This window comes from Astatotilapia calliptera, chromosome 22, assembly GCF_964374335.1.
Source record: "Astatotilapia calliptera chromosome 22, fAstCal68.1, whole genome shotgun sequence".
Lineage (NCBI taxonomy): Eukaryota > Metazoa > Chordata > Actinopteri > Cichliformes > Cichlidae > Astatotilapia > Astatotilapia calliptera.
In genome coordinates, this window is record NC_137442.1 from 5220054 (window position 1) to 5247809 (window position 27756).

Consider the following 27756-nt stretch of genomic DNA (forward strand, 5'->3'; position numbering starts at 1 on the left):
TTTTAAAGTACTCAGGACTCAATCACAGCCACTGTGAGCATTTCCTATTTAAAAAAAAAAAAAAAAAATTAACTCTCTTGATGACAAGAGCCTTAACGTAAGAGCATATGAACTCATTTATGGTACAAAAAATAGAAAATAAAGTCTCAGATAGTTAAAGAGTTAATAAAAAAAAACATTTGGAAAATTACAGCAGACAAAGAAGATAAAGGAAATATGTTGCAACAGAATTTAAAAATTAATATTAATCGAGAATGTTATGTCTTGAATGTTGTCTGGTGCTTTCCTATAGACATTATCTAAGTATTCTTTGCTATTTGAGTGAATTAAAGTGTCTTTTTCTCACTGGATCAGAACACACATCCATCGTTGAAACAGTATTATCTTTACTCAAAAAAAAGATTACAAAATATTACACAAAAGTTGTGTTCCGAAAAGCAAGAAGCACTTAGTACCTCAGTGCAAAATCAGAGCACCTGAAGGTGCTTTAGGTAAAAGCTCTACAATAATACAGAGAAAACCAACAGTCAGACATCCCCCTATGACCAAGCACTTGGTGACAGTAGGATAAAATGAAGGAAAACTTGAATTCACTTTACACTTTACAACAGGAACAGCCATAACAACCGATATGGAGAAAAAAAAAAGTCTCAGCGCAATAATAAACAATAATAATAATAACAAAAAACAAATTTCAGTGATTGCTTTCAGACATGCCCACCCAAAGGAGAAAGAGATTATTCACTTGGCATTTGATGTGCATTAAAGTGGACATAAAACACTACCTAGCCTAATTTACACCACGGAGCCTTGTCCCCCCAAAAATGTCACAAATTTAATACTTTCTGTGAGGCTGTGATTTAAAATACAATTTTTAGAGCATGGGCAGTGCCATCTTGTTAGAAAACAGAATATGACATTACTAGGTTGGCTGGTTGCTGATAGTAGTCCTACATTAGTCCAATAACTATGTTGTTGACTGCCCTGTAGACATCATTTGGGTTGAGATCTGGATTTTGAACACTGTAGTACTTTTGTGTTTCAGGTATTCTTTTGTTGATTTGTTGTAGCTCTTCTGAACTTCAGGATCATTGGAAGAAACTTAAATTTTAGTCAGTGCTGTCTGACTCTTTCCTACCACTACAAGACTGCCGTGTTTCAACCCTGAGCTTTAATCCAAAGAGCGATCAGTGGAGTGAGTCATCTGGCCGTCTATGTCATCTGCCAGGCCTCTTTTATAAATTCTTATCAGACTCTGTCTAAATCCCTCACTGACTTTTAGCCCCATGCAGAAGTATAACAGTGGGTTCACACAGCTGTTGAAGTAGGCAATACCCTTTGCTACAGGGAACCAGATTTTGAACAGAGCGTATTTACTGTCCACCATCTTCACCAGTAAGAGGCAGTGGTAAGGCGCCCAGCACAGGAAGAAGGCAATGACCAAACATGCTAGTATACGTAGAGGGCGGGTCTTCCCTGACAGGCGGGTGCGTCGGATTCCCACAGCGGCCAAGATATAACAGACCAGAATCACCATAAAGGGAATTATGAAGCCACACAGGAAGCGGATGGAGTAGAGAGCAACTTTGGTGCTGTTGTACCCTTCTGCGTTCTCTTTTGGATGAAGAGAGCACATACTCAGGTTCTTCTTGCACAGATAGACTTGGCGATGGATGAAGTAAGGAATGCTGAAGAGGATCGCTGCTATCCAGATACAGACTGCCACCACCCTCGCTGCCCACAGGGTGCGACGACGCTTTGTGAAGACGGGCTGCCAGATGCAGAGCACTCGATCCAGACTGATCACAGCCAGCAGGAAGACAGAGCAGAACATGTTGGTGTATTTGAAGAAGGCATCAAACTTGCAGACGAAGAGGCCGAAAGGCCAGTGCTCAAGGAAGAGCTTCTTAGTGAGAGAAAAAACTCGTGTGAAGCAGAAGATCAGGTCTGCTATCGCCAGATTCACCAGCCACACGTTGGTGACCTTTGGCTGTGGATGAAGAAGAAGATAAAACACGATGGAAAAGTGAAGAAAGGAAAAACAAAAATGAAAGATAATATTTACGTGAAACAGTAACCAGAATGGGATTTTATCAGCTATTATGAGGTCCTATTTATATAAATGTTGCTACTAAACATAATCCTCTACCTTATTTCAGGCTCAGTCGTCTTAAACTAGTCCAAACGCTAAACAAGTGCCTTTTGTACATAAACTTAACTTAACTTGATAAACTTAATCACATCGCTCTTGAAATAGAAACAGAAATTAAGTTCAAAACAGTCTTCTAATTTATGTGTCACACTTCAGAGTGTGGGGAGTTTTGTTGGTATTTCACCTTGGAAACACCATCCATTACTAATTCTGTTCATCTGTGTGAAATGAATGTGGTGATAACCACATCCCAGTAGGTGAAAGAGGTTTATATTTATATGCATTGCTCACTCAACACACACACACCATAGCTATCACATCCCAGGCATATGTTGTGAAACCACCTACACCTATCTCCTACACCAGTAAAGGTCACAGTTTCTTAACCCCAAGTTTATTTACTGTCTTTACAGTAGAAAATAAATATGACCCCACAGACTTCACTAAACAGATTACTAACAAGCTCAGAAGGTATTTGAAAGGTATTATCCACTGAAGTATTCACCTTAAATTTGAATCCAGCCACCCAGATGACCATAGAGTTTCCTGTGATGCCGAGTACAACAGTCAGTGCATAGAGAATGATACTGACATTGTCCATAATGGCACTGATGCCCACCATAGTTTCCTGGTCATCTTTAGAAGGCTTGACTGTGTTGGTGGGCAGAGAGTCATTGGGAAACATGGCGGGGCTGAGAAAGAGAGAACAGGAAAACTGACAAAATGTTACTCATCCATGTATTTCCTCAACTAACTGACAGAGAGGAAAAAAAGATAATATTACTTTACTTGACTTAATTCTTGGACTCTGCTAGAGTAGCTGTGCATGATTCACAGTTTTTAAAAAGTCCCTGTTCATGATGATAGTTGCCCACTTCCTTGGGTTCATCCTCAGTGTGGAATAAGTACATTTACCTTTTAGCTACCTTTCCTCTGATTGGCTGGTCCACACAAAAAGGTTTGGACAAGTGGGTGGGACTAAAGTACTTATATTCAGAGCTGCATGCATGAGGTGAACACATTTACATCCGGTCTCACTGATATCATACAAATACAAGAATGGAGAAGCTGTCTGAAATAGAGTCAGACAGCTTATCCTATTCTTACAACTTGATCTCTATTGTCAACATACAGAAAGTACTGTTTAACAATTTAAACAGTCGGAAGCTTGTTAAAACAATTTCATATTGTGTTTGACATTTGTCAGTTTTTAGTGTCTTCCTTTTTTAGAGTAAGCTGTTTGTTCACTTCCTGTAATTTTCTTATGCATCGTTTTCTTTGTGACTTTCTTGCCGCAGATAATTTATCCAATTCACAAGGTTTAAAAGAAAGGTACAATTGGATATCATCTGCATACAGATGATAGGAAATGATAATAAGGCCTAATGGAAGGACATATAATGAGACAGACCAGAATGACTGCAGATTTACATTTTTTATTTAAAAAAAAGGATATATGTGGACTCCTGTTGACTTTGGTATATATTCAACATTCAATAGAAATGGTTGAATAGCTTAGTTAACTTTAAATATGTATTAGCTAACTTCCATTATATGGAAAAAGGGGATTCAAAGAAAGCTTGTAGAATTTCCATCTTCACTTTTTTAGCACAGACAACTAAAAATGGCCTGTCTATTTCAGAAGCTTTTCATATCTGCAGTAATGCAGTGGGTTTACATCACTGCATCTGATGCTTTGCATTGCACGTGGTGATGTAGAATTTGGATGGCGCAGTTCGACCTTGGAAACACTTTCCACACTATCACAGTAGCAGGCAGGAATTCACTCCTTAGAGTGACACATTCTCTAACAATTGTTTGTAGATGCAGTCTGGAAGCCTTGGTGCTTGATTATATACACCTGTGGCCCTGAATGTCATTGGCACACCTTAATTCAACGATTTAGATGGTTGAGTGAATACTTTTTGCAATATAGTGTATATAAGATCCTGCATATCATCCTACTTTGGACTTCTGGCCTCTTCTTTAAGGTTAAATAAATCAATTTTACAGAAATTGCCTTACCAACTTGGTAACATTATTCCTAAGACTCTACTCAAGAATCACCAGATGTGGGGTCCTTAATATGACCATGAAATGCTTTCAGGAGAAAGGTTTTACACTCTGAGGAAACAAAGGTTGAGCTATATAAAAGGAAAAAAGAAGAAAAGGAAAAAAAAAAAAAAAGGTTAAATAAAGTCCAACTTTATTAACTATGTTTAAGAAATAAAACTGTTATATGGGGATTTTAAATATCACATCATAGGTTCCTTTAGAATATTTTGTTACTTTTGACCTCTGATTTCAATTTTACATTTCACATCTGCTTTTCATTCAAGCTAATCCCAAAATTCATCGTTTTTACTGCACTGCAAACTCCTTGATGTGCGTTTAAAAAGAAGAAAACGAAACACAGTATAATACTATTCCCCTCAAAGTACACACTGCCTTTGAGCTTGCTTCAGGAAAGGTATCTGAGTCAAAACTCAAAACATTGGATAAACTAACCCATGACCATGAAACCTTAATTCTATCATTAATGATGAAGAGTATATAAAGATAAAAGATCATAACTTCATGAGATTAGATAAAGATATATATTCATTATACATGGATTTATGATTTTGAGCACATTAAACCATCAAACAAAGCTACAGGAAACTGTCTCAAGATGTTAACAAAACGTGATATAAAACAAGGTATGTTCAGGAAAGTGTTATGCCAAGAACTGAAAATTATTAGTCTTACCAGTGGAAACAAAAACAGCAGCTCTTCAAAAGAAAAGATCCGAGATAATGAGCACAAAGGCGGTTTCTGCTGTTCAGAGATGTAAAGCTGCAGCAGTCAAAGGAGAAATAAATATGGCACTGCAGGGACTGCACAGTTTTCTTCAACCACACACAGGAAAGGGAAGAAGAAAACCACCACTGTATTGTGGTTCTATGTTCAGCCACTCAAATTAAAGCTTACATTCACATCTGTCCACCAAACATGACTCTGCAGATTACGTCTTTGACCCTTAGAAGAAAAAAGACATATGGCCTTGTGTTGTTTTTGGTATGTATTCAACATTCATTAGAATTTGTTGCATAGATTAGCTAAATTTAGATAACCAGTTACTCGTTTCCATTATATGGAGGAAAAGGGTTTCAAAGAAAGCTTGTGGAATTCCCCTCTTCTCTTTTCTAACACAGAAAGGTGCAACTAAAAATGGTCTGTCTATTTCAGAGGTTTGGTTATACTTGCACTAATGCAGTGCACGTTTGGGGAACTACTCTTTTGTTGCTAGAAATATTCCTCTGTGTGTGTTTGGTTGATGATTAATGGTTGATCAGCAGCTAAAGAAAGCAAATGACACCACTTACCCAATTCAGAGTTGTGGGAAGCTGCAGCCTGTCCCCACTGCGATAGGACGAGAGGCAGGGTACACCCTGGACAGGTGGCTGGTCTGTTGTGGAGCTAATTACAATCATTTGCACCAGTATTCATTGCTATAGGCAATTTAGAATCACCATGAGCTTTGGGAGAAAGACAGAATATACAGTCACAGGGACAATGTGGAAACTCCACACAGGAAAAACCTGAATTTGAACCTTGGACCTTCTTGCTGTGATTTAAGAATGACCAACAACCACACCGCTCTAGTGCAACTTAATGATTTGCTGTTTGAAAATTAACAAAAAGAAACTCTAATTCTTACAACTTGATCTCTATTGTCAACATACAGAAAGTACTGTTTAACAATTTAAAATATCATATGATATTTGACCTCTGACCTCTCCTTTAAGGTCAGTAGAATGATTTGATGGCTAAAGTGATAATGATCCTATACGAAGCTATTTAAATCAGTTTCTTACTGCCATTGTTGTATTAAACAAATGTGCATATAGGGAAAGATACACTATATCATTCATCTGCCTTCAAACAAATAAAATATTTTGACCAGAAGCATATTTTGTGAGGTCAGAACAGTGAGGTCAGGTCAGTGATCTGTTGGGTTGAGTCTGGACTCAGTTATGTCTTCCACACCAGACCTTGCTTAGTGCACAGTTGGAACAGGAAAAAGTCATCCCCAAACACTTCCCAGAAGTAGAATTATTTTTTCTAAGTGTGGTAGGACTCGACTTAAGCGGTCAAAGAAGTGCAGGAGACTGATGCTGTCCAGTGTAGCAAGTGATTTATTCACCATTTTGTGACCCAAACAATATTTACAAAGAAACAAATAAGAAACTCAACTCTATAATAACCTCAGTTCAAATAAACATAACTGAACTTAAATCAACGGAAATTAAGGTCAAACTGCACACAGCTACACTGACCTGAACCTTTTTTTTTTTTTTTGTCCTTGAAACACCTGAGTTCTTCTGCTTAAATAGTCCACTTAACCAAACAATTTCTCCTGTGGACTATTCCATTCAGTAGGTAGGTAAGATGAACATGATTATTGTCAAACCTCTACTACTCCTCTTTACTGGCAACATAAACTCTGTGGTGTAATCAATACATATTACAACAATGAATCTATTTCTTCATAAACCCTCTAAAATCAACTTTATTAAATTATAAGAGTTCTTCCCCTTCTGCACTTGGTCTCTTCCTGTGACCTCAGATGAACCCAGAAGCTATAAAGCAGGAAGTAAAACTAAATTTTCTCCTTTTGTTTCTGGAAGACAGGTAGGTAAGGTAAGTTCTAAACAATACAAATTAACAGTTGAAATAAATAACATGTTAACTTAACAAACTTGTAGGGATTGATTTAAACCAAGATGTTATATTATATAATCTGTAAAAGTGCAAAACATAAACAAACCCGGGATAGTAGATGTTTGCCTATTGCAGATTACATGTGAAATATGGTTAAATCAAAACAAGAATGTTAACTAAGAATATAGACAAATGGTCTTCTCACCCACTTTGTCACACTAAGCAATTAATTGATTACGGAGAGAAGAAATGAATTTACTGGTTAACCGCTCACTGACAAGTGCAGTTCATTAGGTTTTCTAGGTTTACAGTGTTTTAGGAGGGTTTGTGGTTACAGTGTTATGTTTAACTTATGTGGTTAGCACATCTCAGATCAGTTTCACTTGAATATCTTCTGATCTGCCTGCACTTCTCTGCCTGTGGGGGCATGTCAGTAATAAATAACAGAATAAAAGAATGTTAACAATTTGGGGCATTTCAGAAAATCTAAATACCTGAAATACAATGAAGTGGAAACACTGCTTTGAAACTTTTTCCTGTGATTTTTACTGTTTAAAAGTGAAGAAATCTCTGTGTGCAGGCTTATGTGGTCTCTGGATTCAGTCTCTCAGACAGTTCAGAGAGGTTGTTAGGAGCTGTAAAATGCAAAACACACTGTTAGTCCTCTGATCCTGGACTGGATTTTATGTACAAAATAACCGAAAACAGTTGGTACTGTATGAATATAGTTTTTCTTCACAGACACCTCAGAGCAAAGAAAAGAACTGAGTCTTGTATTATCACTTCCTTCCTGTTTTAGTGAACTGCTAGCTTCAGTTTTCCAGTCTTTTTAAAAACATCAGCTCACCTCCTTTAGTGCTCTCACATTTCTTCTTTTTGTAAACAACAAATCCAACTGCAGCAACGAGCATGAGAGGAACAAGAACAACCACAACAGCAGTGATGGGGATCTTCGTGTCAGCACGCCTTTCTGCTCAGTAAAACATAATTAGATCATAATTTATATACAGTACATCCTTCCTCCTATGACACAGAGTATTTATGCAATACTGTAATCTCTATGGTGCTACATATATGTGAGTATGTGTGTCTGTAAAAGTATATGTATATAATATATATGTGCAAGTATATAGTATTTACTGCATACTTCAAAGCAGGTCTGAAAAATGCTAATAATAGTTGTATAATTATAATATATAACAGTAATGTGAAATTGGAAAAAGAGTTAAATTCTCCCATCATCTGCCCAGGGATTTGTAAAAGGCACTTTTTGCTAAATAAATGTAAATTTCAGGTTCGTTATCCACATATTTGGTGCTGCCTCTTTTGATCTATGAAGCCAGTGAAATGGCACAAATCTGAGTGTATAATAGCTAAGGGAGGGTGGCAGTTTTTTTTTTCTTTGTATCTTATTAGGCTATCCCTGACTAACTTTTCCTCCAGTCAATAAACGGTAATGATATTTTTTACTATTCTGAGAGCACAAAAACATCAGAGCACTGTGTTTCTCACTTTCATCATTGCTAATTTTATTTTACCCCAATTGGTCCTGATCGTTGATTTATTCAACTTGGTGATGATGTTGTCCTCCACACCAGAGAACTGGAACACACAGCTGTAGCTCGTCCAGTCTTCAGATGGCACTGATGAAGCGTTCATGTTAACACTTAACTGGAAGGTCCCGTCATGGTTGTGGAGAATCTCTCCTTTCTCCACATGGTCTTGGATCTCCACTCCATCCTTCCTCCAGAACATCATGGCTGTATTAGGATAGAAACCTGTAGCGTGGCAGGTGACTAGAGCGAAGGGAGTCTTCTGGAGGAGAGACACTGTGGGAACCACTGCAGAGAAAGATGTGTTTAAAAAAGACTTAATACATCTTTGTAAATGGATAATGCTCCACAATTTGATTTGAAGTTTGTGAATCTTATAACTCAAGGAGGAAGCCACTAAGGATTTTGAAATTCATACCATAGTTGCACTTCCTAAAAATAATTTTTTGAAGGAAAAAAGAGAAATCATGTTAAATCCTGAATTACCTATGTGATATCTATCAGTTTGGAAAGCTTTAAAAAGCCTCTTTTGTCCCTTGCTCCCTGGGTCCTAGACATGTCTTTGTGTTTTGCCTCCCGTTTCTGTTTCCATGTTCCCATGTCTGTTCCTCCCCCCCGGGTCCCAGTGTTAATCCGTGCATCTAGTCTGCATCTTAGTTTGTTTCCCATTTTATTTTGACAGTCTCGTGTCCCATATTCATTTTGTTCAGTTTTGCTTCCTCCTGTGTCATGTCTATTCATCCCGGTGTGTTTCCACTTCCCTCGTCACCCTCTTCATCTATGTGTATAGATTGTGTGAGTTTCCCTGTGTTCATCGTCAGATCATCTGCAATCCTTCCCTGTGTCTCCATGCTCCCTTGCACTCCAGGTTTCTGATTGTTTAACTTTCCCAGTTTAGGTTTTCATGTTTTTTAGCACCCAAAATAAAGGGTGAACATTTTGTTAAAAGGTCTAGTTACTCTTTTAGTGTCTGCATTTGGGTCCTTATAAGCCACACGGTCTGCAGCCTCAGACCGTGACAGGTGGTTATGAAAGAAAAGAACCCAGAACAACATCTAAAGAACTGCAGGCCTCTCTTGCTTCAGTTAATGTCAGTTTTCATGATTTAACAATAACAAACAAAAAATGGCATCCACTCAAAAGTCCCAAGGCAAAAGCCACTCGTTAAAATCAGCCTAAATGTTTTGCCATTTTCTCTTTAAAAAACAACTGTATTGTAATGAAGATAATCCAACATAAAATGAACATTACTACATCCATTTGAAGATGATGTGATTCTACCTGTTCTCTGCAGGGAGAAGTTCCCACTGTCCACATACATCTTCAGCCACGTTGGACACATCTGAGTGAGGAAGTTTTCATTGTGTTTGAGTACAGACCTGTCAGTGTCCCAGGTCTGTTTGGTAATGAGAGCTTCTGGGTTCAATGCAATCCATGTCAGTGTCTTCACATCAAATTCAAGAAAATCCTCTCCATTCCATCCATACTTTATCACACCTGTCACCTCACCAGTGTTTTCATCCCATCCACAGCCACTTATTATCTGTAAAATCTGGACACCTGAAGAAAGACAGAGAAACAAAAATTGCACTGAACTATCTGAATATTCTACATTATGTGGCACATGAAAAAGGAAACTGGGTCAACCCAGGACTGATCTGACAGACATCCTGCATATAAACTCTAAGACGAAGAATTTAAGGTTAATAGTATTCAAGACATTCTTTTAATACACATATAAATTCAGCAAATCTATTATTTTGTCATGTTTTTAAATCATATTGACGTTGTAAGGTTTGATGACTTAAGACTTTAATTATTTAACAATTTATTGATTAACAAAATAATTTTACATACATCAACTTTATTGAGGTATATTTATGATTTATAATGATGCAATATAATATAATGCAATATAATGATGCAATACCAAATTCTATGTGCAATAACCCAACTGTATATACATAACACTATTTATTACATGTTACTTTTTTTTAAAACCGGCTTGTATATTTGTACATTTTATATATATATTATTTCCCTCTGTTAATACTGTCCATGTGTATATAGTGCTGCAGAACTGTGCCCCCACCCCCATTCTATTCTATTCTATTTAATCTAAAGAATAACATTTAATACTGCACCTCCACTTTGGTTGAACTGCTGCTTCAAACTAGAAATCTGGGTTCTGAAGAAGCTTGGCAGACTCACAAAACACTGCTGAGTGAACATCTCCAACATCTGAGCCTTTTTATCAAATATTTTCTTCATCCAGTCCTGTCTTGGTTCCAGTGTCTTGCTGTTTCTGTCACAGTATACTGTCTGAATGCCATCGATCACTATAACACCCATAAACTCTGAGATATTTGAGTCTTCATAGGATCCAGTGAAGAAACTATTTAGTGAGTGTTTTGCTGTGGAAAGAATATATCTCATATTAGTAAATAGTTAAATAGAACATATAATATTATCAGACATGTTTCCTTTAGTATAATTCAGCAGATTCTTACAAAACCTTAATTACAAGAGATCCAACTCTGTGAGTGTGATCAATTAAAAAATAGCGTTACAAGAGAGAATCTTAATCTTATTTATATTTTGATAAATACATGGTGAAAAAAACTGGGTCCGACTAAAATGTGGAGTAACAGCTCTACTCTGAGCCCCTCCCAAACTCCCAAGCTCTATTTCTAAGGCTGAGCTAAACCAATCTTTCAAGAGACGTCATTTCCACTGCTTGTATTGGTGATCTCATTCTTTTGGTCACTATACCTAGAACTGTCCATGGGTGAGAGTAGAAACATAGATCGACCAGTTAATTAATAGCTTCACTTTCATGCTCAGGTCTCTCTTCTCCACAATAAATCTTCATGTCTGTTGTCATTCGACAGTGTCTCTTCATTCTTGAAAAAGACAGTGAGGCACTTGAATTCCTTCACTTTGAGCAGTAACTAGTTCTAGTTGAGTGGACATCTTTTTGCAAATTTAAACCATGGACTGAGACTTTGAGGTACCACTTCTTATCGCAGCTACTTCACATTTGACTGCAAGCCATGCCAGTGTGAGTTGCAGGTCATCGCTCGATGAAACCAACTAAACCACATCGTCTCCAAAAAGCAAAGACAAGATTCTGAGGCCAATCATCCAGACACGCTCTGTTCCTTTGGTTATACCTATAATTTTTTTTTGCCCAGATTCCAGATTCTTTCTCCAGGTATCAGACTCATCAATCAGTTTTGGACAGGCGGTAATGCTTTTCTTCTTGTGCCAACAATAACAACATATTCATTTTACAAAAAACTTGTATGTTTTCTTCACATAAGTGTTGTGAAATTTCTCATACATATGTTATAGAAGCTTGTTTGAGTTAAGATGGACTAACACATACTTCTTCTTTTTACAGCCATTTTTCCAATAAAAATATTGCAAAAGAAGATGAACTATTTGGACTTGTGAATATGTAAACTGGAAATAATACAGAGATTAAATATGTGTCAGCAACTGAAAAACAAATTTAGAAAAATAATTTAAAAACATATTCAGTTGTTAGAAAACTTTGTCAGTGTGCATCTGATATAAAACCTAGAACATTTATAACTTTGCAGATTTTATGATGTAAATATGTCAAAATATTTTTTGTGGTTACAATAAAATTCAAAAGACAAACTAAAAACCATGAATGATAAAACATGGAATTCTATATTATTCTTATCGTTTCAGAAAAGATTTAACTGTTTTAATCTGAAAATGAACCACCACAGAAGAAGAGAAGCCACAAAACTAAGGTGAAAAGACCTTTTTAAAATGATTGAGTGTATTTAATTTAAATAATTATTAATAGCTCAGTTTCGTTCTGCTGCTATCTGCTAAAACATGTTCTTGCTTGCCTGCACCTGCCCCGCATTGCGAGATACTACCTGTTTAACCCAGATAATTTTTACTGCTCACTGGCACATTTTACTGTTTTTACTAAGAACAATCTTATATTGCAAATTCATACGTAAAATATTTTATATAATTAATTATGATCTTACTTGCAGATGCTGTGTGACAGAGAAAAAGCAGAATCATTATCTTCATCATGTTTAGACCTCTTGAATCAAACTGAAGAAGTGAGAGACGAGTCAGGTGGTTTTACAGGTTTGTCAGTATGAAAGTATTTCCTGGTCTGTTACACATTCTGAGTATTTGAGGCATGTTAAACTCCAACACCCTTCAGTTGAATTTTGACAAACAATCTCTGAGCTTTAGTGCCACAAATATAAAACCTACTTTCAGCTCCATGGCTACAAGGGATCATCACTGCATCACAGCAGCTCTGCATGTTTGATTTGGCAGGCTCTCACACCAGATGCCTTTTTGACAGAACTATGAAAAGGGTTAGACTCGACAGCTGGAAACAATGCAGTGTCCTTTACTTACTGAAGTTTTCTGCTTGTCTGGTGCTAAAGTCATATTACACCAAATTTGACACACCTCACATGATGCAACACCTCATCTCTGTAAATCAATAATCAATAAAGTTATATTGATAATGGAACTGTAACTGCTAAATTCAACTGATTCTGTTCATAATTTTCATGCATAGAATTTCTAGGCTTAGCCAAGAAGATTAAGATTAAGGCTCTTGGACAGTCTCAGAATCTTATCTCTGCCTCAGATGATTTGGTTGTTTTGGCTTCATCAGGCAGTGGCCTCGAGCTGGCACTGGAGAAGTTTGCAGCTGAGTGTGAAACGACAAGAATGAGAACTGGCACCTCCTAGTCTGAGGCCAAGGTCCTCAGCTGGAAAAGGCTGGGGTGCCTACTACAAGTCAGGGATAAATTTTTGCTCATGTAGAGGAGTTTAGGTATCTCGGGACAGGGGAGCGGGAGATCAACAAACAGACTGGTGCCATGGCTGTAGCGATGTGGACAGTGTACCAGTCAGTTGTGATGAAGAGAGAGCTGAGCATAAAAGCAAAGCTCTCAATTTACCAGTTGATCTATGTCTCTACCCTCACCTATGGTCATGAAAGAATGAGATCCTGAAAACAATCTGTAAAGGGTGGCTGTCCTCACCCTTAGAGATAGGGTGAGGTGTTCGGCCATTGGGAAGGGGCTCAGAGTACAGCTGCAGCTCATCCACATCGAAAGGAACCAGACTATTGTGTTATACTGTTGCTTCAGATTTTCGGTGTCTGCAACCACATTAGGCAGTTTAGATTAAAAAAAATAAGCTAGAAAACCAATGTCATTTCCTGTGCTGAGAATGATCACTTCAATTATATGATTAGATTTGCCTTGGTAAATTTGACAATGGTCACCATATCACACATGACCTCAGAATTTATTTTTTCATGTAAAACTCTTACACCATTAAAGAAACCCTATAATCCATTGATCCTTGGGTGAGAACACTTCAAAGGAAAAGGAAGAGCTAGCACAATGCACAAACTGCAGGTCAGATCCTGAAATGGACTGGAGGCCAGTGTAAGGAGGCCAGTATAGGTTTAATGGGATCACACTCTTTCTTGCCCAAAAAAAGGTGAGCTGCTGCATTTTGAACAGCAACAGCAACCCGACCGATCAAGTCCACACAGTTGAGCTTGACAGTTGGGCAGAATAACAAGAAATAAAACAGCAAAATGGTCTGAAAGTATCACAAATCTCAGTGAGACAAAGTTTAAACCAATTGACAAAACAAGGTCCAGTATGTGTCCCTGCAAATTCAAAAAAGACATCTTTGTTGAATTTAGCAAGTAGTATTCCAGTTTATGACAAATGACTGCACTTCAAACGTGGAGGAGGGGTCAGATGTTGACTGTCGACATCGGAAACTGGATTTTAATACAGTTGTTAGGCCCAGACCTCTGCCTGTAGTTCGAGGGGAACTGGAAAACATACAGTCAAGAGAAAAAGTTCTCAGAATGGGGTGAACTCTCCAGCACGAAGCCAAGTCTCTGCCAGAAACATAAAATCCAATTCACTAGATGTGAAGGATTCATTTAACTGAAAAGTATTGTTTATTAGAGATCTAGCATTTATAAGAGTCAAACGAACAATTTTCTCCTCACAAACTGTTGTAGAGGTGCAGCTCAATGGGCAAATGTTCCCATAATTCACATCGCAACACCTGGTCTGTTCTATTTACCTTTTCTTTATTTATACTGTTGTGACTTTCATCCGTAAATAAAGCCGCGGCCGGCTGAGTTGGTTGTGTCCCTGTGACACGCCTCCAATAATCCATAATGAGTCGTACTTGTACTTTGCGCATTTATTTTAAGAACAAACATTTGCGCTTTCAATCAATTTCCAACTAACGCATGGATTAACTGATGTGCCAAAAAATGACGTTCAACAGAAAAGTTTGCCCACAAACCACTCACCCAACACACCTGCTGCGAACACCGACATCAGGTAAATAGACTGTGACCACACCCACATACCATCACCTGAGACGCAGGTAAAGCTATACACCTGTGCCACCAAAACAAAAAGGAAAAACATAAACATTGACTTTGGCTCTTACAATACCGGCCCCTAATTATTATCTTTTAAATAATAATTACAAAATAATCAAGTCTTACATCATTTTCTTGTTCATAAAACATTTCAATCGCCCTTTAGTGCAACATGCATCAGTACTACTACTTGTAGTACTACTACTTGTAGGGGTTATTAACTTCACCATCTGTGAAGTTAATAACCCATAAATAAAAGGAGTAGGTCACTTAGAGATTATCCAGTCAGTCCAATATGTTAAATATTCTCTGTTTCCTGCAAAAGACGGACTTTATTTATAGGTCTGTTTAGGCATCCAGTCTTTGTCTTGATCCGAAGATGACGATGAGATCTAGCACAAAGCAAGAAAGCACGAGATAAAGCTAATCAAAACGGTATTGGCTGAAGCAAATGCGTGTTATGCCAACCCTTTTAACAAAAGATAATTTAGGAAGCAGCTCATTTACAGGCCTTGAAGCAAAAGAGTAAAACAAAACAAACAAACATAAAAACAAAACAAAAAAAGTCCATCTTAGATGAGTAAGTACTTTAAATTAAATTTCATAACGATAATCCACGCAAAACAACCAAGAGTTTTAGTCTTATTATTATTATTGCTCTTCTAATTCTTGATTTATACCTTTTTCTAATCTCTGGTTTTAAACATGTTTTAACCACCAGCAAGTTAGGTAAACCCGGATGAGCAGGAAAGGCAAGATGGATCCACTGAAGCCCCAGTGATCGTTGAGTTGGGGAAAAAAATCCACCTGAATAGCAGAAAGAATTAAACCAACAGCCACATCTCAGGTAAGATTTAGCTCTCAGCAGAAGACCTACACATCTCCCCCTTCATCTGAAAGATTAGATGACAGCAGGCAAGTGAACAAGTGTGCCGGTTTAAACACCAGTGATCGTAGAGGGGTTGAGGTTTGATCACCCACATTATGCTTTATCCAAGTTTTGTGGGACGACTTGATATCAAAGAGTGCTTGGTCATCATATACCACAAGAGCAGACACACATTGGCAACAAACACAGAATAAAACAATAGCAACTGCTAAGTAAGTTTCAGTAATTACAACAATGAGAAACTAATTCTTAAGTATGTATGGTGTGCCATACTTGAGGGTGCAAGAACACATAATGCTTAAGTAATCAGTATTGAGAGAGGGTTTACTCTTTTGTGCTAATATTTTGGGTTGAAAGAGGAGTGCTCATAGCTCACACAATCACTTAATCCCAGTTTTAACCCAGGCTAATATAACACAGTTACTGTACATTGATTAATACATTGATTAAAAGGCAAAGTGACAGGATTTGCTCTAAAAGCTAGAGTGCATAGTTATTGTCTTCAAAACACTAAACTGTAGTGTTACAACCACTGCAGTTTAGTGTTTTGTCCAATTTGATGATGATGTTCTCATTTGCACCGGAAAAGTGAAACACACAGACATATTCGAACTGAGCTTTTTCAGCTTCCCATCGCAGTTTGGTGGTGACAGCCTGTGGTGATGTGACGATCCATGTCACTGTTTGCAGGTCAAATGATAGAAGACTTTCTACATCATGCCCATACTGATTGAAGCCATTTATCTCTCCAGTCTCAACACCCCATTCACAGCTATTCATTCTTTGTAAAATATGAACACCTGAAAAAGAGAGACAGATGAGATCTCAGCACATCTTACAACTGATATCCACTCCAGGTGCCGAGGATCGTTCTTCATAAGGTTTTTAATCCACTCTGTTTTGAGTTCTGGTCCCCTTCCATTGCTGTCACAGTTACCTCCATCATTGTTTTTTATTAATGTTTTATAAAACGTTACTAATCTTTGTCACATTATTGAAATAAATGTGTGGCTTAATTTAGATTTTAAAAAAAGCGGAAAATATTACTTAGGCTAAACATTTGTAATTCTGTTAAAGCTCTGAAAAAATCTACTTCTTCCAACTTACATATATGTTATTGTTAATTGATGCATTCATCACTCGGTAACTTACAGAATCTTCTTGATAGCCAAACTACTTTGAGCTAACAGGAAGGCAACAATAACTCAAACAATCACCCATTACAACCAAGCAGAAGAACATCTTTGAATGAACAACATACTGATCTGAGAAATACAGGGCCAGTCTCATCAAGTGCTGACACAGATACACAGATATATAAATTACATAGGCAAATCTATGTACTGAATGCATAATGTACTGAATGTATGATATATATTGATAATAGCCACTGGGGGAGGGGAGCAGCTCTGCTTGCCTTTCTGTAAAGCCCCCACAGGTCACTGCAAAAACCCACGGTATGCTCCGCTTTCTCTCTCCCATTACATTCAGTGTTTTGAGCCTCCCCTGTGTTTGTGCAGCATGGCTGAGTCACGTGATGACACAACAACAAAACACAGCAAAGCAGTTATGGTTAAGCTGCTTTCACAGACATATCAGACACATCTTTGATGAAACTGAAACAGTCTTCTGAACGTAAAAGAGAAAATTGACTGAGAATTGATTTAACCACGCTATTACTGACCAATACCAATGTTGGTATTAATACTATTGATTTAATAATTGGAGGTTATCATTGTGCAGCCAGCACATATCAATACTTACCTAAATTTATTTATTTATTAAGAAAAAAATATGTATATGTAAATAAACTGCTTGCTAAATTATCTTTTGTTAAAAGGGTTGGCATAATAAGCACGTGCTTCACCCAATACCTTTTTGATTAGCCTTGTCTCTTGCTTTCTTGCTTCGTGGTCATTTTTTTCTTCTGTATTCACTGAGACATTTGAATGATAATAAAACCCTCCACTTCTACAGCTTCTCTCAGCAGAGGAATAGCAGAAAGAAAGAAAAAAAATGGACTGAAAGATTCATAACCAAATTCAAGGCCTATACTCTCTGGCCAGTTTAATAGGTACACCTGTTCAACTGCTTATTAACACTAGCATATAACAAAAATAAAAACATAATTAAAAAAAAAAAAAGAAATCAAATGTTATGGTGTACACGTCACAATCGCGCCCTCTCTCTCTGACCCAAAAACAGTCATTGTGTATAACTTTAATTTAACCAGGAGAGGGCAGTGTTGCTTTCCTTTTGCGTGATTTACACGTGTTTTTGTTGTTGTACAATATCAACCACCTGGGATCCCAAATTCTTAAATCCACTGCAAATGTAATAACCTTCCAAATAAAGCTGAGCTCTGTGTATTGCTGAATTCTAAATTTCAGTGCTAGACTAAAAATAAATCAAATAAATGTATTGTTTTGCAGATACAAAATATCATTTTAACTCTTTTCAATTCCACTGACTGCAATCTGTCTGAGTGTATAACTGAAATCTAACAAAATTGTAAAAATCTATTTGAGTTAATCTGAAATAATACAGATTAACTGTATGATTTCAGATTAACTCAAAAAATGTAAAAATTAAACATAATTTATGGACACCGTTTGATTTCTTTGCATGTAGCTATATTAACATTTATATATTTAATAAATCATGAAATTAATACGCGCATGTTCTCGTAACAATGCAACTAACTGTTTGCTCTTCATTCAGTGAAGTGAGCATCACACGCTGCTCATATAAAACATATTCTGACAAACAGCCGCACAGCTGAGCCTTTTTTTTTTAAAGAAACTTGAGGGATAACTTCCCAAAGTCTGACCTGCATCGGACCATCCGCTCAGTGTCCGTGGTTACCATGGTTACTGCAGAAGCTGCTATGAATTAAACAGTTGTCCCTGAGATAACTTACCGGAGACATGAATGTTTGCTTTTCCTTTACAAAAGAATTGGATGACTTGGATAACTTATAGGAGTATCAGACTCCACGTGCCATGTCCTCGGAAATCTGGACTCGTGTGGATTTTTCAAGGACAAACTGGTAAGAGTCGCACACCACTATACTGAATTAAAGAAGCTATTACTGAAATACACGTGCTATATTATAAACTATGATATAAAACTTAAGGTTTAGTTATAAAGGACACCTTCCTACCTTTAGTCTTATTCATGAGCAGTATCAGTTGTCTTCTAACATCCAAGAGTCTGCACGATGTGTTTCATAGGTCCTAACTAGAGATGGACGGTCCGATACTGACCAAAATTACTGGATCGGATATCGGAGAGAAATAAAAAATGTAATCCGATCCATTAAATATCAAAAAAGCACCTCACAAAACTTGCGACCTGGCGTAACTCGGCTCATAACCGTAGCACGTCGGAGCATTATGCATCAAGTGATAGAGTGGCTGTGGCGTGCAGGACCTGTCACGGTCTGGTTGAGCATTTGGAGCCTCGCCACCAAACCGGCATTTCATCATGAAACTGATTAATGATCAGCTGATCGGCTTTTCTGTCGGGAGTCCATCTCTCTTGTTTGTTTGTGCCAGAAAGAGGAAACAAGCGGCTGAACAACAGCAGCATGTTTAAGCTTGATAATTTGTTGTTAGAATTTATTTAATATTACTTTCTACACCAGGATCTTTTTCTATGTAGCTGACGGCTGATAACTGTGCAGGGGCGGATCTAGCAAAGTTTAACCAGGGGGCCGATAGGGCATGAACAGGGAAAAGGGGGGCACAAAGATATACTTTTCTTTCTTATTCTCTTTTAAAATGTCTGGCTTTTTCCTTTGGGACGGTACCATCTGTGCATTCTGCAATTCTGTTGAAGAAAGATGTTGAATCTATTCAAATATTGTAGAAAAATAATTGATTTCTGTGCATTTTTTTTCACACTGCATCAAATTAAAGTTGATTACGTCGATTAAGCATCATGAGGTGGGGGGTGGTTCCCTTTTTTTATTTATTTTTTGCTGGAAGTTTGCAACCCTATTAGTTAGGTTGCTTACTCTTTTAAATACCAGAATAGGGAGGATGGAGTAGGTTTAAGTTTATTAGATTCATCAGTTTTGCTGAACTATGGAATATTTTGGGTGCAGTGTATTTTTTGCTTACAGGTATAACAGAATAGCATTAGTGTTTTTTTTAAACTTGAGTTTGGACCCATACAAAATGCAGCAAGATATTAAAAAAACAGTTTTATTGATTATAAAACACACTATATTGGATTCATATCGGTATCTGCCGATATCCAAATTTATAATATCGGTATCGGACATAAAAAAGTGGTATCGTGCCATCTCTAGTCCTAACATGAGGATCCCAGAACCAAAAAATAACCCAAAGGGTTAAAAAGATTTCCACATTGATGCAGATTTCAAACCATCTGTCCTCTCTGTCCAAAATGTGAACATTGGCATCCCATTTCACCGAAACAATAACGTAGCGCACAGTGTGACGTCAAAAAAGGCGCACACATTTGACCCTGCGCTTGTCTGGAGGAACGGAGTTTTAGAAAATCTCCACCCTGGCAGGAGGTTTTAAAAATCTCAGTTTTCAGTGACCAAAAACGCCATTTACGTGTGGATGAAAGGTGCAAAAATATGGGTCTTCAAAAATACCCGGGTACATGTGGATGTGTGGACAAAGCCTAAGGCTACGTCCACACTAATTTTTCTCTCCGTTTTGGCCTCCCATCCACACTGAGATGGCGTTTTCACAGATGGAAAACACAGCGTTTTGAAAACACATACATTTCAAAAGGGTGCTTTCCGTGGCAGTGTGGACAGCGAAAATGGAGACTTTCTAAAACGATGACGCATGATGCAGTCATGTGATCAATTAAACTAAGGCTACGTTCACACTGCAGGCAAAGCGCATCAAATCCGATTTTTTTTTACCCTATGCCACCCATATCCGATCATGGTATGACAGTGTGAACGGCACAAATCCGATATTTTCAAATCGGATCTGGGTCACTTTCGTATGTGGTACTGAATCCGATACATATCTGATGTTTTAGAAAGCGACTGCTGTTTGAACGGTCATGTCGCATTAAATCCGTCTTTTACGTCACTGACACAAGACAGACGCCAATTATCAGCGCCGGGGAAGCGCCCGAGAAGACATCGCAAACGCTTCCTGGCCATCCCGTGTAGATGTTAGTGAAACTGTTGGAAAGACAACGTGAACATTTTATTTGTACTATATAATCTGCAGATTCTGACAGAAATCTGCAACTATCCTTTGAAGCACCGCTCCTCTCTAAAACAGCAATGAGGATCATTATTAGGTTATCTACATTATTATGTAAATAACAAAATAACTTAAAGCAAAAATTTGGGAAACGTAAAGTCCGAAGTCTTTCTATTAAGGGCCATCAGTCAAACAATATTGTTTGCTTTGGGTCTAAACAGAGCGCGTTGTGTATGACATCTTCTTTTGCGCATGCGGGCCGCATCGAGCGTTCACACTAGAGCACGTTTGCTGTCGCATTTTATTTGTAGTGTGAACAAGCAGACAAAAAAATTGGATTTGATCAAAACATCGGAATTGAGCATTAAGACCTGCGGTGTGAACGTAGTCTAAGATAGCGGAGGGCATTATATAGCAGTTGTTTTGTTTGCTCTCAATTTTGACAGCCTATTAAAGATTAATATCAGTCTGTACATGCTCCAGATAGCTTTTCTTCAAATTCTTTAACTTTCACTCGCTTTTGCAACTTTGTACTTTTGTGTTACTTGCAGCAACAACTGTACCTCATTGTTATTCCATTTAAAAAACTTGGTGCTTTTCCTCAACATTTTGCTGCGACGTTTCAAAAAGCCGGAAAGTAAATAAGCGGCAGACAGAAATGAGGCAGGTCAAATCATCTTGGGTTTCACATATGAGCAGTACTGGAACGTAAGCGTTTTCGGCTGTTTCAATGTGGACGCACAACTCTGTGAAAACGCTACTGTGGACGCGGAGCGTTTTCACACACTAAAACGCCTTTCAAATCTATCCGGGCTACTATTAAAAACCAAAACAAACAAACAAACAAACAAATAAAAAAAAACATTAAAAGTCACAAAAACCTACAAGGGCACTTAACACCACACACAGTCAAACAAAATACACAAAAAAGTATTAAACAGAAAAAAAAGTATACAATCCTAGTAATTTGCACCCCCACAGGTGAACTGCTGCCTGAGCCAAATGTAGTTGTTGTGATATTTGATCCCAGCGCACTCCAAAAAGGAATGTAGAATAGTTCTGTGGCGACTGAAACAAGTCAAACATCGCTGTAAACAACCATCAAAACGCACGGGAAGGGATCACGAAAGCCCGACTACTTGGGCACAACAATTATAAACCGTCTCACAAAATAAAACTGTAGACAGGACAAGATAGCAGTTCCTTAAAGGAACCTGCTGCAGGCGTTTCCCTCATCCTGACACATATCTTTATATGCTTCTTTATATTTTGCTGGGCAAATTTGGTTACCAGGAACAGTAATTTCTTGACAAATGTGCAATCATACAGGTGTGGTGAAAAGTTTAGATTCACTCCTTATGGGTATGAGTGTTATGGGACTTTGGGTTTTTAATGATTTAGCTGAACTGTTTTTTTTTTTTTTTTACCTGAATTGTATGATTGTACAGTATTGTATCTTTAATGACTTTAAAAAGCAAGAATTGGGTGCACACGTTTTTAATTTACTGAGGAGAACAAATGGCTATATGGCAGCTGTGTCACTGACAACTGACAATCTAAATGTTCTTGCTTAACAATGACTGTAAAAAAATCAACATTGATCAGAAACTTTTATTCCTCATTTATGCAAACAGATTGAAAATTGGACTTATTTCAAATATACAGTTATGTTGTTTAAAAATGTTCAGTATAAATGAGTTTTTAGCTTCAGCCTAAACTGAAAATGTATACACAATCTGAAGACAAATAAAACAAAGCTCAAAATCAAGATCTTTTTTAAATTTTTTGTTTTTTATTATTTCAATTCAATTCAATTTTATTTATATAGCGCCAAATCACAACAAAAGTCGCCTCAAGGCGCTTCAGAGAAAAACCCAACAATCATATGACCCCCTATGAGCAAGCACTTTGGCGACAGTGGGAAGGAAAAACTCCCTTTTAACAGGAAGAAACCTCCGGCAGAACCAGGCTCAGGGAGGGGCGGCCATCTGCTGCGACCGGTTGGTAATTTGTTGGTATTTGTTGGTAATAATTTCATGTGGTCTTTAGTGAACAGTTCCACAAGTTCTTGTTACTCTTCTGGGCTTTTAAATAAAGTGAGTAATCTTCTTTGTAACGCCACCATGTGTCAGGTAAACTTTAGCATACACATGAAAACATCCTAGAGAAGATATTTGGTCTTCTCAATGGGGCCTTACTTTTGAAAATTCTGACAATCATTTTGTCAAGTCTTGGATTTCCATTATTCATTAACCCCAGGACATTGTCAGCACCTCTCCACTTTTCCCTGAGTTCATTGTATACTGTCACAGTGAGGTCTTCCATGTTCTCCAAGGAGATTTCAAGATTTTGGGACACAATTTTAGCCCAGATCTTTTCGGTAAGCCTCTGTATAACTTCTTCAGCTGGACGCCATTTCTTCAACCCCTTTATGTTGCTCATTGCGTGCATAACCAGATCTCTGGCAAAGCGTTCCACAAGTTCTCTGTACTCGTCTCGGTTTTTAGATAAAGTGAGTATTCTTTTGGGTAATGCCAGCAGATGTCTGGTGAATGTTGGGACAGTAATATCATCCTCAAGCTCTTCCTTCAGACTTGAAATCAAATCTTTTTCCTTGCACTTATGCACTTTACAGAGATTGGTGAAAATGGCTTTCGCCATACTGGGCAGCCTCTTTGGACATAGATCCAAATGTTTTCCCTCAATTTCAGGCCAGATTTTCTCCATCAGACAATAACAGTTGGGAATCCTTGTGGAGTCTTTGTGTTTAGAGGAGACTTTCTCTAAGGCCCGTGAAACTACCAACTGAGTAAGTGCATAAACAAACATTTTTTCTGCAGACACATCATCAGATGCCAGACTGATGACAGAAGAAGAACCAACTTCTGACTCATGTACAGCTGGAATCACAGGCTTTTCCACGGGACAAGCTTCTATTTTGTCCCAGTGTTTTGTATCAGCTGTGGGCTTTTTCTTCATACAGCTTTTCTTTGGTTCTGCTGTGGCTTGGGATTGTGTGTCCACATGCTGAAGACATTTGCCGGCCTCTGTCTTCAGTTCTGCAGCATCTGTTTTTTTATTATCACCGCAGTTGTCTACAGATATTTCTTTCAGGATGCTGTCTTTTCCTCCTTTTGCCTCAGTTTCCTTGCATTTATCAACGTCTGACTCATATGCAGCTGGCATTGCAGGCTTTTTCATGGGACAAGCTTCTATTTTGTCCCAGTCTTTTGTATCAGCTGTGGACTTTTTCTTCATACAGCTCTTTCTTGGTTCTGCTGTGGCTGTGGTTTGGGATTGTGTGTCCACATGCTGAAGACTTGCACTGGCCTCTGTCTCCAGTTCCGGAGTTTCTGTTTTTTTATTATCAACACAGTTGTCTACAGATATTTCTGTTACCATGTCTTCCTTTGCTCGTGTTACCCCTGTTTGCTCATGGGAATCGGTGTCCACTGACTCAAGACACTCCTCTGACTGTGTGGACACAGGAGCTCCCTTCTCCATGGTTGTCTCTGTTGCATCCACTAACATGGAGCAAAGTTTCAACATGTCCTGTAACAAAGTGGAAGGCAGCTTAGAGTTGCAGTACTCTGGGTTTGACTGCAGAGATCTCCACTGTGGTACAATTGTACCAAAAAAGTACTCGCTTAAGGACTCCCATGTTTCCACTGAGGAGTAACTGTGTGGAGTTGTCATGTTGAAGGTTGTATTTCTACTTCTTTGACTCTGAATTGGAGAAGTGGAAACAAATTGCTGGGGGGTTGATGTTGTGGCAGGTATGTCTGCTCTTTGTGAACTAAATGTGTTTAAATGTTGCTCGCTGTTCTGATGCATGAATGCGCTCTGAACTAAATCGCAGGTGTTTATGGAGTTCTGGAGTTCTATTTATAGGCTCGTGTCCTGTAGGCCACGCCCACTGCCCTTTGATAATTGCCAAGCCCCGCCCACACCGAATGACTGTTGCCTAGCGACCGCTAGATGATAGTAGCACGGATGGGCACAGCCACTGTGACGTCATCCAGTGTTCTTTGATCAAAGAGAAGTAAGTGTTGGCTTTCTTGCTGCTCAGCAATTGAAAACAAAGAACCTTGAAATGTGTTTTTAGCTAAACTTTGACACAGCTGCAGGACATTAATAATAATGAGAAGCTACTTAATAATATATATATATATGTATATATATATATGTATATATATATACATATAGCAGCTGGATAGCGTAGTGGTTAAACTACACGCCTTTGGAACAGAGGATCGCAAGTTCGATTCCTGCCTGGGGCGTCTGTATCCAGTAAGGGTCCTAAGGCTAGACCCCCTATGCTAAGCAAGCCTACCGCAGACATGAGCGAGACAGATAAATATGAAGGTATGCCGGCTCGGACGTCGCCCGGATCAACAAGGTCCGCGTCAGGTGTTGAGGAACCAGGGCACCCTGACGAAAAGTGGGCTACTGGAACAAGAAGGCATCGGTGGGCAAGGGACGAAAACAGGGCGTTGTTGGAATGCTACTACGCAAGTAACCCCGGCGGAAGGGGCTACATGAATAGGATGAGGGACCTATGGATTCTTCGATACCCAACATCCACAATGACGGCGAAACAACTAGTAGCTCAGTGTTCCAACATTCGAAAGAAGGGACTGCTCTCACAGCTAGAGATTGACGAGGTACAACACAAATGCTACGGCAAGGAGGAGTCAGGACGCCAGGTCAGGGGGGAGATATCATCACCCCCACCCGAGATTGGGTACATAGCCCCAAGTGCGATAGGAGAAGGATCGTTGAGTGCGAGAGGAGCTGACCTGAAAAATAGGATCATGGCCAAGCTTGAAACCTGGATCCCCCGTAGCCGGTTACCAAGATTACGTGAAGTACCCTCAGAAGGTCTGCTAGATGATGTTAATGCAGCACTACGGGCAATACCTACAACCACGATTACCGACACTAACAAGCTGATCTACAATACGGCAGCAGTGATCAGTGAGATGCTTGGCTACAAGTTGAACAGCCACAAGGGGCAGTACCCTCCATGGAGAAGGAGGCTAGAGGGCAAGATCAAAGTAGCACGGAGGGAGGTTAGCCAACTAACGGAGTTGCAGAAAGGTGCGACAAATAAGGTGCCTAAGAAATACAGCAAGCTGTCCATACCTGAGGCCTTGGAAACTGCCAAGCAAAGACTCACAGCCTTGGCCAGCCGCTTGAGGAGGTACACCAGAGAGATAGAAGGCAGGAGAATAAACCAGCTGTTCTCCACAGAACCAGCAAAGGTGTACTCTCAGTGGCAAGGGAACAATAAGAGAACAGCACCACCAAGGCTGGAGACGGAGCAATACTGGAAGAGCATATGGGAGAAGGATGCAACCCATAACGGCAATGCTCAGTGGCTAGTGGATCTGAGGGCAGACCACAGCGACCTCCCTGAACAGGGTCCAGTAACCATCACAGTGGCAGATATCCAAGAAAGGGTCTCCAGTATGAAGAGTTGGACAGCACCAGGGCCCGACATGGTTCACGCCTACTGGCTGAAGAAGCTGACTGCACTCCACGAGCGTCTGGCAGCACAAATGAACCAGCTGCTAGTTAACGAGAGACACCCGGAATGGCTAACTGAAGGCCGGACGGTCCTGATCCCCAAGGACCCCAAGAAGGGACCGGTCCCCTCCAACTACCGACCAATAACCTGCCTCAGTACTACATGGAAGCTCCTGTCAGGCATCATATCGGCTAAGATGAACAGGCACATGGGTCAATACATGAGCGGGACACAGAAAGGAATTGGCAAGAATACCAGAGGTGCAAAACACCAGCTACTGGTAGACAGAACAATCAGCCGAGACTGCAAGACCAGACTGACCAACCTGTGCACTGCCTGGATTGATTACAAGAAGGCCTATGACTCAATGCCCCACAGCTGGATACTGGAATGCCTAGAATTGTACAAGATCAATGGGACCCTAAGAGCCTTCATCAGGAACTCAATGGGGATGTGGCGTACAACACTAGAGGCCAACTCCAAGCCCATAGCACAAGTTACCATCAAGTGCGGGATCTACCAAGGAGATGCTCTGTCCCCACTACCGTTCTGCATAGGCCTGAACCCCCTCAGTGAGATCATTAACAAGACTGGCTACGGATACCGACTACGGAACGGAGCAGTTGTCAGCCACCTCCTGTACATGGATGACATCAAGCTGTATGCCAAGAGTGAACGAGACATCGATTCACTGATCCACACTACCAGGCTATACAGCAATGACATTGGAATGTCGTTCGGACTGGAGAAGTGTAGTCGGATGGTAACAAAGAGAGGGAAGGTAGTCAGAACTGAGGGGATTGAACTACCAGAAGGCAACATTGCAGACATAGAGGACAGTTACAAGTACCTGGGGATCCCGCAGGCAAATGGGAACCATGAAGAGGCCGCTAGAAAGGCTGCAACCACCAAGTACCTGCAGAGGGTCAGGCAAGTCCTGAGGAGTCAGCTGAATGGTAAGAACAAGATCCGGGCCATCAACACGTACGCCCTGCCCGTGATCAGGTACCCTGCTGGGGTAATAGGCTGGCCAAAGGAGGAGATAGAAGCCACTGACATAAAGACAAGAAAGCTCCTTACCATGCATGGAGGGTTTCACCCCAAGTCCAGCACCCTGAGGCTGTACGCTAAGCGGAAGGAAGGGGGCCGGGGACTGATGAGTGTCAGCACCACAGTCCAGGATGAGACAAGGAACATCCAAGAATACATTGGGAAGATGGCCCCAACTGACCGAGTGCTCAGTGAATACCTCAGGCAGCAGAAACCCAAGAAAGAGGAGGGA

The 27756-nt window shown here is 39.3% G+C and overlaps 2 protein-coding genes across 4 annotated transcripts; both read right to left on the minus strand.

Moving 5' to 3' along the window:
* Positions 1–64: 64 nt before the first annotated feature.
* On the minus strand, positions 65–5669 carry LOC113015181 (formyl peptide receptor 2-like). 3 transcript variants are annotated; one of them, XM_026157129.2, is made up of 3 exons: positions 5518–5669; positions 2658–2867; positions 65–1990 (listed from the first exon to the last, which is right to left on the minus strand). In XM_026157129.2, exons 1-3 carry the CDS (start codon positions 5623–5625, stop codon positions 1172–1174), a joined length of 1137 nt encoding a protein of 378 aa, XP_026012914.2. In that variant the 5' UTR covers positions 5626–5669; the 3' UTR covers positions 65–1171. The 3 variants fall into 3 exon arrangements, with proteins under 3 accessions (XP_026012914.2, XP_026012916.1, XP_026012915.1); XM_026157131.2 differs by having other exon boundaries at positions 2658–2844; positions 5518–5655; XM_026157130.2 differs by lacking the exon at positions 5518–5669 and adding an exon at positions 4901–5439 and having other exon boundaries at positions 2658–2844.
* Positions 5670–6312: 643 nt separating this feature from the next.
* LOC113015212 (major histocompatibility complex class I-related protein 1-like) lies at positions 6313–12537 on the minus strand. The gene is made up of 6 exons (XM_080296082.1): positions 12444–12537; positions 10554–10823; positions 9691–9969; positions 8395–8697; positions 7704–7826; positions 6313–7491 (listed from the first exon to the last, which is right to left on the minus strand). The coding sequence occupies exons 1-6, from the start codon at positions 12490–12492 to the stop codon at positions 7439–7441; spliced, it is 1077 nt and encodes a 358-aa protein (XP_080152208.1). The 5' UTR covers positions 12493–12537; the 3' UTR covers positions 6313–7438.
* Between the last annotated feature and the right edge of the window lie 15219 nt (positions 12538–27756).